The 13835-nt window shown below is 39.6% G+C and overlaps 1 protein-coding gene across 7 annotated transcripts in view; it reads left to right on the forward strand.

Moving 5' to 3' along the window:
* The window catches only part of TIAM1 (TIAM Rac1 associated GEF 1), a 321420-nt gene that overhangs the window by 246777 nt on the left and 60808 nt on the right, over positions 1–13835 (forward strand). For all 7 annotated transcript variants that reach the window (XM_016162370.2, XM_016162369.2, XM_016162372.2 and 4 more), the window contains 3 exons: positions 1922–1996; positions 4508–4678; positions 10809–10913. In XM_016162370.2, the coding sequence (XP_016017856.1) occupies positions 1922–1996; positions 4508–4678; positions 10809–10913 (351 nt within the window). The remainder of the gene's footprint in view (positions 1–1921; positions 1997–4507; positions 4679–10808; positions 10914–13835) is intronic.

Here is a 13835-nt window from a genome sequence, read left to right on the forward strand (position 1 = left end):
CCACTACCCAGGCACTCGGGCCGGAAGGCGATCTCAGCACCTCATGAATGTCGGGTCTCTGACGACCAGGCGGTGGCCTCATCAGTTTTACTCTTTTACTAGCCGAGGCCACTTTACTGCTAGAGTTAACGTCTAGGAAACGTTCTCTCCATCGTCATTGTCGTCCTTCTTTGGCTTTGAGAAACGAGTTTGCCCCAGAACAGCTTCGGCGTTTAGGGACTGAATGAAGGAACATGGGGATTTGTTTTTGAGGGAGAAGGAGAATGTGAAATGTGTGGGCCGCGGTGGCTAGAAAGTGTGGCTTCGGGCATTTTTGAGGCCATGATGCCGACTGTCGATTTGACTCGTTCACTCTGAGCCCTCATGCTAAGTGAGAAGTCGATTGACTGACTCGATAGAGAGACTCCCTTATTATTTGTTCTGACAATTCCAGCCATTAGTTTACTTAAGGACCGAAATGGAAAAGAGAAACTAAACCTGAAAGCTAATGCACTAAATAAGTCTTTCGCTGACCAGCACACTCATCTACACCCGGGGTGTCTGTGACCTTGACGGGCTGTGAAGGAGGTCAGATGAGCCTGCTGCGGTTCTGTGGTCTTTGGGGAAAGCAGAACATCAAGTCTGCTACCATGAGTTTTTCTTCTCTATAAATCGAAGAAGAAGACATCATTTGAAGGAAAGCCATCATTTCATCAGCTGAATCACACGAGAGACGTGGTGGCCCTTGATTATGCCTGCAAAAGGAGAGCCTTCACCATCAGCGTTTCTACCCTTTTGTTGAGAGGTGGTGATGTCGCTTGTAATGCATCCTCTGTCATTGCAGCTGACTCAGATCACCGCTGGGAACACGTGTCAGGATTTCGGTCAGGACTTCCCAGTTTGCAACTCAGTTCGAACTTCCCTGTCATCAAAAGCCTTAGTTCATGTGCTTCTCATTCTTTCCGCTCCAAGTCATGTGACAGCCCATTGCTGCTGAAATATACAAGTGAATTTAAATAAATCCAAGAGAATGTTTCCACATTTTTAAAAATCGAAGGGCGATGTCATATCTTATAAGCAATTCTTGTTATTCTCTCTTAAAGTAAGAGTTATTTTAAAAATAACAAATAAACATAGTGCTTAGCCATAAGCATATCAGTAGAAATGTACTTGACTCAGTACTTTGAAATGGATAAAAATTGTGTGTGTGTGTGTGTGCATGTGTGTGTGTGTGTCTTTAAATCTCATTTGCATTGTGGCAAAGGCTTTTTCTTAATTGGTTGTATTATCCTGACAGTACTGCTCGTTGAGAGCCAATATATAAAATTTCTCATCTCCACATGACTAAGCACTACATTTTTTTTTTTTAAAAATATATTTAGGTTTTGACTATCTAGGGGCATCATTACCCTTTTATGACTTTAGTTGTATCTTTAAGTTAGCAGGATTTATTAAATTTCAAAGAATAGACCAATCGCTGTTTTATATATGAAAAAAGAATTTTATGTGGTGTTATAGTTAAAAAATATGTAAATGTCCAGTCTCAATTTCTACTCAACAGAGTATTAAAAAGTGAACTGATTATTTTGGCTAGATATCTGATCCAGTAGATGAGCCTATAGCAGAAATTCTTCATCGTGAACGAATCTAATTCACTGCTTTTATAAGTTCATTTTTTTTTTTTTTTAACGTAGGTGATCATCCAGATCTGAAAGCAAACTGTTTTGTTATTGTTTTTTAAATTGTCAAAGATGTGGGAAGTGATCTCGGTAGAGGAACATGATCTGTTACCGTAAAATTTACCCGCGTTAGGATTTGATGTAGGTGCATCTGAAACCTTCTTTCATGTTTTCTCGTAGCCATGCCCGTTTGCCATTCCCCGTCCCAGGTTTCATTTGCCCGCTTGCCCACATTTCTTAACCCGATACTTTTGTACGTGCAGGTGTTTGGGGAGGGAACTGATGCTGTAAAGAAGTCTTTAGAAGGAATATTTGATGACACTGTTCCAGATGGCAAGGTAAAAATAAACGCATGTTTCCTTTCTAAAAGTACCGCGAGTACATCAGCATTACACAATGCCATAGTTTCTTGGAATGCTAAAATTAAGTAGACTCGGTTATTAAAAACCGAAGTGATCAGTTCTTTAAAGTTATGTAACAGGTCAGCAAGAGATGGAAAAGCCTTTTATGTTTAAAACTTGATTACCATAAGAACATTCTCCTGCTGATGGAGAATTTTCGTGATTTATCATTTGAATGTGTTAAATTTCCCTCCAGAATTTAAGAGGAAATTGGGGTTCTGGGGAGCTGGACATTTTATGCCATTGCTAATTCATTTTATATACAACTTCCATTCCCAAGAGGTGATTTTTTTTACCCTCCCACTCTGCCCAAAACATGCAATTTTGCTCCCATTAATTCCAAAGACTGTTCTGATAATAAGTTATTTTTTAAAAAATGCATTTGCCTCCCAAAACAAGTATTCGATTAAAGATTCACAGACTTGGCTCTGTCTTGTGCTTGGACTTAAAAGGGGCTTTCAGGTGGCTCTGATTGAAGACCCATGAAGAATATTGATTTTTTTTTTTCCTGGGCCACTTTTGTCTAGCCTCTAAGTAAATGGACAATCCCGAGTTTTAAGTCCGTCATAGTGATACGAACAGCCTCTTTGTTATGGGTTTTCTGATGTTGATAACGTGACCTTGTATGATCCTCTGGTTCCCGGACCCAGAATCAATATGACAGAAGTCAGTGCTCGGTTGCCATGCAACAGAGCAGCAGTGGTCAGCAGTGGCTCAGACCCCTGTTCTGGATGGAGCTGAGCCTCAGAAACCAGAGAGTCCAGTGCCATGTCCTGGCTACTGACAGGCAAGGAGAGAAGAGTGGCCTTGGGGCCGGCCCGTCCTCCCTTTCATACCCAAACTGCTCCTGGATTGTGTCATCAAGGATACAAAAGCAGCCGTCCTCGTAAATACCCATCCAGGGCATTCTCTTTGCCCACCCATCTGTTTCTGATGAAATTAAATTGCTGTACCTGTTGCATTTCAGGTATCGTTTTTGGTGTTTACGTAGCCATTTCTGGAGTTAGCTAATTCATCTTGTGTATCATTATTAGTGGACTTTTCATGTTGGGATATCCTCTCCAGGCATAGATTCTGGAAACTGCAAAAGTTTTTCCATTGATTTCTGTGCTGTTTTGTTTGTTTGTTTGTTTGTTTGTTTTTCCAGGGTAATTCTTCATCCTACTTCTCATTTAGAATGACTTTTTCCCAAAGAGCAGTTTAGATATATAACTTCGGCCGATCTAGTGCTAAGGGGCATTTATTTAATGTGGCAGTGGGGACAGAAAGGGACGATTTCAATTATAGTTAATGGTTAATTTTGACAATTTCTATCCTGGGGTTCAATTTATCTAAGAAAACAACACCATTCAATGGTAGAGCTGAAATTGTCTTCTCAACTAAATTAGTTTAGTAGCCTTTACAAAAATATTTCCCCCATTCTGGGATCTGTTCTTTCACTTGTGGAAGTTGTTACGGTACCACTTCAGCCTCTGTTTGAAATTTGTGGCTGCTTGTAGTTTGTTGATACCAGCCTTGTCTATAGACATGTATTTATTTACCCATCAGTGGCCTGGTTTTAAACCAATAATCAAGGCATATTACTTATATTGAGAACTAATATCATTTTCGCCTTGCTGAAACCTAACATAATTCTTTATTTGCTTATTTCAAAGAGATTCGGCTCCTAATATCTCATCAGTCGATGGAGTGTTTTCTGTTCTAGCTGTTTAACTTGCTTAGATATCACCCAGCTGCTGAACATGTACATAAGACACATCTTCTCCCATCCTTACTACTTGGTGCTACTCCCTGACTCTCAGGCAGAGCGATGTAGAGGATAGAGTGATGGCAACAGCCTAAGAAGGTCATAAAGCTCATCCTTGAAGTTCTCTGAACCTCATCTGGGAGATGGAGCTGTCTCTCTCTCAGATTTGTGCCGAGGTCAAATTCAAGCACAAAAATGACACAACCTGTAAAAAGGTCGTAGTACTAGAACCTCATCTTTTCTGTAAAACTTTCCTTGGTGCCTCACTATTGCCTTTGACACGTAGCTCACATTGCGGACATTCTCACGGTGGGAATTCTCCGCTCTAAATTTGAAGTGGGTTAATGAAAGAACTGGTAACAACACAGCCGAGTTGAGTGGATGCCCCGCTTCTTTCTTGCTTTCTTCCAGATTTCAGTACCCACTCATTCGTGCGATAGCCACCTGTGTGTGTCGTGGACCATGTGTGAGGTCAACTACCTATCTCAGAAACCCCCCGCCCTTCAATACAACTCATTTCTCAGTCATTTCTTCCTTGCCTTGAAGATTCTCCTTTGTCCTTCACCACTGCCACAACTTCTGCTTTGGGTCTTTTTCACAGGAATAGATAATCCCTGTGTACAATCTGGGGAAAGGGGGCGGGTCTAAGATCATTAGAGACCAACTGTTGCTGCTCAGCTAACTTTATTGTTTTTTTGCAGAGGGAGAAAGAAATGGTCTTACCTAGCGTCCACCAGCACAATCCCGACTGTGACATTTGGGTCCATGAGTATTTCACTCCGTCCTGGTTCTGTCTGCCGAATAATCAGCCAGCCCTGACGGTCGTCCGGCCGGGAGACACTGCCCGGGACACCCTGGAGCTGATCTGCAAGGTATGAGGCTCCTTGGGGTTGTTTCCTTGAGAAGTGTGGGTGGATTGGAGGAAGTTTCTCAGGCACACGTGGCAACTCAGAGGCATGCAGGAGAGGAGGGTGCTTTAAAGCACACCTCCATCTCATTTCCGAGCAGCTTTGGGTTCCTTTATGAAAAGATGCATAACGAAATGAATTCTTCATCTTTGGGGGGAGAGGAATTCTTTTAAATAGCTTCTTTCAGTATTTGAGTATTTGATTTATAATAAGCATATTATATGCTCATTGCAAAAATTTTAGAAAATTTAGGTAAAGAATACAGCAGACAGTTGAGGCCACTCTTTCTCATAAAATCTAGAATAACCACTGTAAACCTTGTGGCGTTTGTCCTTCCATTCTCTTCTGCACACACGTGCGTGTACACACACACACACACACACGCACACGCACGCACATATTTAATGGCGTCATATTCTGTGCAGTGTTTGTAACTTGCTCTTTAATGGTAACTGATGCACTACGACCATTTTTAGGGCAGGGAAAAACCGAGGTAGGTACAAGTTCGACCTCCATTACGGGAACTTCCTCTTCCTTTGACCACATAATTAGCATCTTTTGGAGAAGGGGCACTGATAATGATTGAGCTCAGTTTCTCTGCCTTCACCTTAAGCTGCAGAAACTTGTCGACCTTTTTCAAGGTGAACCTGGTTTCATTTTTTTTATCCCCAAAGGGTGGTCAGATGAATGGCCTTGAGTGAGAGAAGGGAAAGAAGAAAGAAAGGAGTTTTTCTTGCATGCCTGTTTTTACTTTTACATAATTAATAGCATTACTAGTCTTTTTTAGTCGTCATTTCAAGTCTGAGAAAGAGCTGAAGCTATAGACGGAGAAGCTGAGGCTCAGGGACTTAGGCAAGTTCCTTGCCAGAGCTCAAATCACAGTCAGCCAGCCAGTTGCAGAGGAGGGGCGGAACCCACATCGGGTTGCTCCAAACGTGGGTGTGTTCCTGCGCGCCTGGTGGGCAGCCACTGGAACTGTCAGAACCCATGTCAGTCATCAGGAAGGACGGTCCCTAAGAAAGGTCCACAAAGTATATCCTCATGGGAGTGAAAATGTCTTCTCTGAAGCGACTAAAGGAAAAATGGAAAACTTTTCTGTCATAATTTGGTCCTGGAAGAGGTTGGATGGATGGATCAGTGACATTTTTAGGATGTCCTTCAACACAGTGGCTCATAGATACCGAGTCACTTTCACTACCTCAGCAAGTTCTTTAATTCTATAATTCTGTAATCAGCAATTTTTGTATATTTGTAAACAAATTACCAAGAACTTGAAAAAATATGTATATAAAATCTTTATGTAGTGAGGAAAGTGGAACCGTCCAGGTCCCCTAAGCCTTTTGGATAGTCTTCTATGGAGGAAAAGTAGAGGACCATTTATTTAAGGACAGTGCTAAAATCAGCCCTCATGTAGGCGTTAAAAATAAATGATACACTGTTTCATTTTTCGCATCCTTCCTGTACGTGCGTTCTAGCTTTTTGAAGATAATGGTATTTCTGTTCACATTTTTTATTTTAAATTACTGTGTAAAATTGGTCTATTGAGGATTTTTGCATTCTTTTATTTATAGTTTAGCACGATTCTTTAGAGACTCATTAATATTCCGCGGATCTGTGGGAGTTACTCTCAGAACTGCAGCTGAAGGTGTCAGAAGTAGGACTTCGGCCTTTTTTTATGAGCTAAACTCTAGCAGCTTCCACTTCCAGGCAGCAGCTTTGCCTTGGAACCTTCCGTGCGCATCAGCCTTGGACTCAGTCAGGAGTCAGAGGTTAGGGCAGAGTTTTCCAATAACATAGATACTGGAAAATTGAACTGTGATTGGAGAAAATAGTGATTGGCCCAATTTTAGGTACTTTTCAAGCTTTTGCTTTGATAGAAACTAAGAGAATGAGGACTAATATTGTCCCTGCTACTTAGACAGTGAATTGGACCTGTTCCCGGATAAGGTATTTATTTCTGTCACTTGAAAGGTTTTCCATGGTATCATTAGGGCATAAGTCCCTTTCCCCTAACAATAAAAGGTTATTCTGCTCAATTTTCCCTGGATCCTCAGCTCTTTTTCCAAATAAAGAAATACAGGCAAAAACACCATGTTGTAGAACAATCTTATGTCTCGTGAGTTTGAAAATGGAAAACCTTGGTGTGTGTTTTAAGAAGTTAATGGCCTTTGGAAAAATCACCTTGTAGGATAAATTATATAGTGTGCTTAGAGCCAGGTGTCTTCTAAAGCTTGCTTGTTCTTTGGAAAACACTTTCTTGTGATTAGTGGAGCTGATTTTATTCTTAAGAGGGAAAAAGGTAATGGGGTAAACTGTGCCACTTGTTATTAATGATCTAATTAATGGAGAGGTTTTTGTTGTTGTTGTTGTTTGTTTGTTGTTGTTTTTTGGGGGGGCGGGGTGGGGAGGGACTAAAAACAAAGGTGATTACCAGAATGTCTGTCTTTTATTTCTTTATTGTCATTCTCAACGTTGGCGATAGATGCTCTCTCTAACATTTAATAATCTCTTTCTTCCGTCTCTTGCATTCAGCTCATTCTCTTTCCTATTCTATCTGATCCACATCATTTTACATCAGTTTGTCATCTGCCATCTGAGCAACAGTCAAGTTCTGGTATAGTAAATGTTTCTAGATCTACATTTCATGTACGATTCCTATTGTGGGTATTACAAAAATGATTGTTGCTGAATATAGTGGGTAACCATGTTGGCCTGTGGGTTTTGGACCTATTCTGATCATTGCAATTACTAAAATAATTGCAAAAATAAGAAAAAAATTCATTCATTCATATGCACTCTTATTTATGTGTGACCGTGGAATCAGTTTCATTTTGTGCCTTTACTATGTTGGCCTGTGGCTTTGGATATTCTAATAATCATTGGCATTTAAAATAAAAGAGGCCACCTTGAAGGGGAGGATAAATACCTTTGGAAATTCTGCGGTAGCTCTTCATGTGCTCATGGTTTCTGTATTTAGTAACTACATACATTTATGTTTCCCTGAGAAGTTTGACTGACATGGAAGATTATCAAGAGGAATGGAAAAGCAAAACATAATGAATTGGAAGATCATGTTATATTACCTATTTTAATTGGCTCAAACTATTTACTAAAAAGTTCTACATTGTGTTTTGCTATTTTATCCTTTGAAGTAGTCATGGTAAGATGCAAATTTTTAAAAAATATGCCAACTAAACTAAAAATTGTTTTACAATAATATTTATCTTATGGTATAATTTACGGCTGCATTGCCTCAAAATAAATTTAAGGCTAACTCAAGTAACTGTACATTGGAAAACAAATTTGTATGGTTAAAATTTTTTCCTCACTGAATTTCTCTTGGGTTAGGAAATTTTCTCTTGAATCTTTTATAAGTCTAACGCAGGGAAAACATTTAGAATTTCTATGTTAAAATATTCATGACCGTTTGAAATTCTTTTTTGCACATAGATGTGTTGTAAACATGGTCAGTTGCTTGACCTGCTTTGATATTGACTTGCAGGTATTTGAAGAGTGTGAAATTTTTCTCGAGGGTTCTGATTTAGTTTACTTCATTAGGATTTCCCTTTTTATGTCAGACCAGCCATGACTGACAAGGGCTTGTTATTAAGAAACATTTACCAAAATGACAAAACGCACTGGCGTATCCATCCAGTGCCCCACATTTATAGTAACTACTGACCCAATTGAGGGCCATTATATTTTACATGTTTGTTGCATCTACTCATTTTTTATTTTTCAAAGTTAAGTTCGAAAAGTGTGGTGGTGGAGGGGAGGGCGGAAGGACTCGTCCTTGTCAGCGTTGTTACGTTCATCACTCTTCTGGTCCCATCGCTGTTACATCGTGTAAGGGTGGTACCTTGACAGTAGCATCCACTGTTGTTGATCATCCTGTGTACATTTGTAGAAGTGTTTTCGGCACAGTAGCTTTAAGGGGTGATGGATGTTCCACAGTCTTCCTCAGGACCATTCTAAGATCTTTGGTGCCTGGCCACGGGCCATCCCCTCTCTCGCACCGAGGTTTTAGGAACCAGAAGTTTCTTGGGGCGAGGTCGCTCTGTTTCAGTGGCAGCCTCATTGGGAGTGTCCCCATCATGTTTATAAGTGGTGGTGATCAGGTTTCCTAGTGGATTTGTTTCTGTTGACCAAGACCCCACGCAGTTTCATTTCTCTTTTCCTCCCACCTCGATCGGAAACGGATGGTGAACCGAAAATTTTCACTTCTAATTAGAGATTTCAGGGAGGACCTAGGTAGGTGGGAAGCGTTCGCAGCTTCCGTCTCTCTGCGGGACACTTTTTTTTTCGCTTACCCTATCACCCTAAATACTATTATTTTGTTGTTTGTCTCAGCAACTCTCTGACAGGCAGTAGATAGAGCACTTTAAAACTTTCGTGCTTTGTATTTCCCTGGCTTACCCATCCACCCTTATTATCTTTGACCTCAATGGTCCAGGTCTGTCGGATACTGGGTGTGTATTTGGTCTTCAGTACACAAAGTGAACACCCCAAAGCCAGGTATATGGGCCTGTGTTGGCTTCAAACTATCACTTTACTCCAGAGAAGATCCGCATTGGGGGTTCCCAAGAATCACCGTAGAAAACTTCTTTATCCTTCTGCTAGGTGTTCAGAATGAACTCATTTCCACTTTCCACAGTGTACTTTTTATAAACATGCAGATGCCTGTCTTGCGTGCGTATTTATTTGAAAAGCGGAACCACCACTGCCCCCCCTCCCATTTTTGCACACCCCATTCCTCATAGCCACACACACTCCTGAAGACCGCATTTATGTGTTATTAACGTCCACATTTGCAGTGTTTCATGCAGTGTCTAGTATACTAGAGAGTTTTTTAGATGTGATTGAACGGCTTGTTGAAATAATTATTGGACTGTTCTTAGTTTGACCTTAAAATTGTATTTGGGTGGGAGTAGGGTAAGTAAAAGGAGTATTAAACAAGTGAAAAATTAATTTCATTTATTTTGAAATAATTGTCATCAGATGTAGCTCTTTGATATAAAGAGATTTATATTTGTGAAACATTTCAAACGTTTGGGTAAGAGTAAAAAATAATGTAATACACTCTTGTGTCTCCATCACCAACGTTCTGTAATTATCAAATTATGTTTCATTTATTTACAAACTTACTCCTACCCCTTGCTCCAAATAATTTTGGAAGCAAATTCCAGACATTGTGTCTTTGTCAACTAGTACTTTAGGATAAATCTCTAAAAGATAAGGATGCTTTAAAAACATGACTTGATTGACACATTTTCTCTCTACGATTCATTTTCATGTTGCTGGGTAACTTTTGAAGAACATGTTCTTTTCCTCTGTATCATCTTGAGTGTATAGTGAGGATTACTTATAAAACCATATAGCCACTATTGCTTTTTCTGCAACACTAATTCAAGGATTACTTTCCAGGTAGAAAAAAAAAATCAGTCGACCCCATTCTGGACCACAGGAGAAATCCTAGAAATTTCAGTTCTTAACTAGTTTAGAATTGTTTTCTTTGGGCAAGTCATTCATTGTGTTTCTGAAGTTGGACACATGCCTGTCTGCGCCGCCCCTGAGGGAGTCTCACTCCGGGTGTATATAAATAAGACAGAAATCTAAATGCCTTGTCTTCACACTGACTCGCTTACAAATGAACTGTTAATGACTGGCCCGGTGTCCTCATGTGGCTAAACAAATAACTTTGCCTGGGCCCATTTTTTTTTTTCTGTTACCGTCAATACTTCCTTGCCTTTCTTGTCCCTTTTCTTCTCTAATCACCTATGTATGTTTGGAATTATGTTTAAGGGAGTTAAAGAGCGTAATAAATCAGAGAAGCAGAAATGAAGGTGTGACTTAGTTGTTTCCATCAATTTATAAGATACCAATGGAATATTATTAATATGTTCAACAAAAATGATTCTGAAGTTTGGGTTTTAGATGTAAACCTTATAAGAAGTACAGAGACTTTACACTCCCATCTCTCCAGTAACAAATCTCCGTTATTCTCGGGACTCCGTGATAATATGTCAGTGGAGAACTAATGATTGATTCCTATTTCCTATTGAACATTCTCTTCTTCTCCTTTCTTTTGTCCCAGACACATCAACTGGATCATTCTGCTCATTATTTGCGTCTGAAATTCCTAATAGAAAACAAGATGCAGCACTACGTTCCAAAGCCCGAGGAGGACATTTATGAGCTGGTAATGTTTATGACTTTGTCCTGCCGACATTCTGTGGGAGATTATTTTTAACTTATATGTGTGCTCGTGCTAATTGTGGTTGGTGAAGTGGAACGAATTCTAAAGTAAATGAGCCTCATTCAGAGCTCTAAAGTTTGTGGAGATGGCCCTGTCACAGTTTTGCTTATTATAAGGAGCCTTGCTGTGCTTTCACGAAGAATTGAAATCCAAAGCTGACTCTTAGAATTCCCAGCTTTCCTTGTAACTTCACCAGTGTTTTGTTTTAAATTGGTGACTCAAAGATCAGCTGGCTGTTGTCAGAAAAAAAAAAACATCAACTCCAGTTTTGTGTTATTTCTACCTATATATTGGAATCAGAGGGTCATGTCCTGTTTGTGAAAAAGCTGCTGTCTAATTATATGTCCCAGCCTTTTGTAATTATATTTACATAGATTCCTGGTGACATTTATGTATGTTTGAGTTTCATTATGGGACTCAGGTTCTTTATATTGGGCTCTACTGCTTACAAATTATGTGATATTGGCAAAAAAAGAAAAAGAAAAGAATTGATATTACTTTATTTCTAAGATTTTGTGAAGCTCAGAGCTAATGGGTCACATAATAGATGCTCAATAAATGGTTGTTATGGTAATAAAACAGTGACAAGTTCCTTTTGTTAGCTAAGGGGTACTGTTTTCAGTTCCAGGAATGAAGCATTTTGGGAGCAAAGCCCATGTATCTTGGAGTTTGCTCGCCCTTTGCACTTAGTCATTCCTCTGGGGCCACCGAGCTGCTTGCCGTGGATATGTGAGTGATAACCATGTGGCTAAGACAGGGTTTCACCACGGAAAACAGAACCGAAAATTTAAACCTGAGTAGTGTCTTCTGGAAAAGGGGAAGTGCAGTTTAGAATTTAGTAGGAATTTTGTCTTTAATCAACTTTTTTGACATCTATTTTATATACACTAAAACTCACCAATTTTAGGCACACAGTTGAATGAGTTTTTGACAAATGCATCTACAGTCATATTTTCACCACTACAATTGTAATTTAGACTGTTTCTGTTCTCCTAAAAAGATTCCTTGTGTCCCTTGAAGTGTTTTTCATGAAACATAAGAGGAGGCGTATGCTTTTATAACATTCTCATCCTGCTATGTAATAGATCAAAGTGATGGGTCCATTTTCAACCATCACTTAAATTAATAAGTCTTAACAGAGGAGAGGGCTTTGCTTATAACACCTGAATGAATTAGATCATATTTTGCATCTTGGGGTTAATAACTTTCCTATCCTAAATGACTGGATCTCACCTAACCACTTCCATGTCCATGTTTGAGGCTTATCGTTTGAAATTATATTGACATACTTATTATTTTGAAGTCTTGCTCATTGTATGGTCTCATCTAACGTAGGAGACTAAGTTGTGCCAAGCTTAATCTGTCTGTATCCACAATTGCTGTATACATATTATAATTATAATTTTTAAGAAAAGAACCTGTAATACAGAGAGATCATGGTATTCTTTTGTAACTATTGCAAAAGGTCTCCAGTTCAGAGATCCCTGAGGAAGCAAACGTCATTGCTCAGGTTGCAAGTTAGTATTACTCACTCCTCGATTTTTACTAAAATTCTTGACTTTTTTGTTCTTTTAGGGATTCCTTAGCAGCCTGGCGAAGCTTCTAGATCTGTCTCAGAGTAATATTTTCAATTGCCTGAAATAAAATACGTAGGATTACCTATGGCCAATATACGTGCTCCCTTATTTATTAATTATTAACTGTGAAGATGTAGGGGTATGTCTGATAGCCGCCATTATTTTGAAGTAGTGGTGAGCATAAGCAATATTTTTGAGTTATTAGCAGCAAGTGGACTGTGATGTTAAAATAACTGTGATTTCTGTTTGTGACCAGGTCATAGGCATTGCTAATACTTCTGTCTATGTCGCCTCTATTCGTGTGCGATCGAAGAAAATGCCAAGTTTCAGTTACAGGTTATGTTCTTGTTATTTTTTGCACCATCCCAGTTCGCAAACCCTTTGAACTCCTTCCATGGGTTCTTTGTTTCCAATATCTGCTTTAGGCTATTAAGCTGTGTGTGATGTCATTCAAAGGCAGGGGTTTTCTGAGTATGTAGTGTCCTCGATGCTTTTTGAGAGTTTGCAGGTATTTAGTGTATTGGCCCTTATCGAATAAGCATCAGACCACACGTGGCTAGTTGGTTTCCATAGCCCACTGCAATTTTTTTTGAGGGACTAAGGAAGCTTGCAGATGTTTGAAGTTGGATCCTCAAAAATGACCCATCAATAGAAGACTGTCCCCAAATATTTTATGTTTTAATATAAGTAGTATATGTTTGGCTACTTTTCCACGATTAGTTGGTTGTTGGGACTAGTCTATGGAATGATAATCAACATGGAGACACTAGCTTTACAAAAAGCCTTATTAAATCTGTTTTTCCTAAAGTGACAGGTGGGAATAAAGGGTTTGCCGAAACACTGACTGATCGATATATTCATTCACCCAGCAAATACTTATTTAGCATTTATCGTGTGCCAGGCACCGTTGTAGCTGTTCTAGACACTGGGACACTCAAAAAACCTTCTACTCTTTATGAACCAACAGTCAAATTTGTGGAGATATTTATAAAAGCATGTAAATATGGGTAGTATTTCAGGGGATGGTAAGAGCTTGGAAAGAAAAAGTTCGGAAAGCAGATAGAGATGGGACTTCCGGAAGTGAGTTGTTCTGCTCTTTCAGATGCGCCGTTTGAACAGGGAGGTGAGTGAAGTGAGAGAGAATGAGCCAGGGAGATATTTTGGAAGATGTATGAGGATGATCAGTGGTCAGGGTAGGTGGAGGGGGCTGGGGATTCAGGAGATGAGGGAGGAAGGGAGCAAGACAAGCCATGTAGGGCCCAAGAAAGAAGGGAAATCTTGGGAGAGG

This window comes from Rousettus aegyptiacus, unplaced genomic scaffold, assembly GCF_014176215.1.
Source record: "Rousettus aegyptiacus isolate mRouAeg1 unplaced genomic scaffold, mRouAeg1.p scaffold_m13_p_4, whole genome shotgun sequence".
Taxonomy (NCBI): Eukaryota; Metazoa; Chordata; class Mammalia; order Chiroptera; family Pteropodidae; genus Rousettus; species Rousettus aegyptiacus.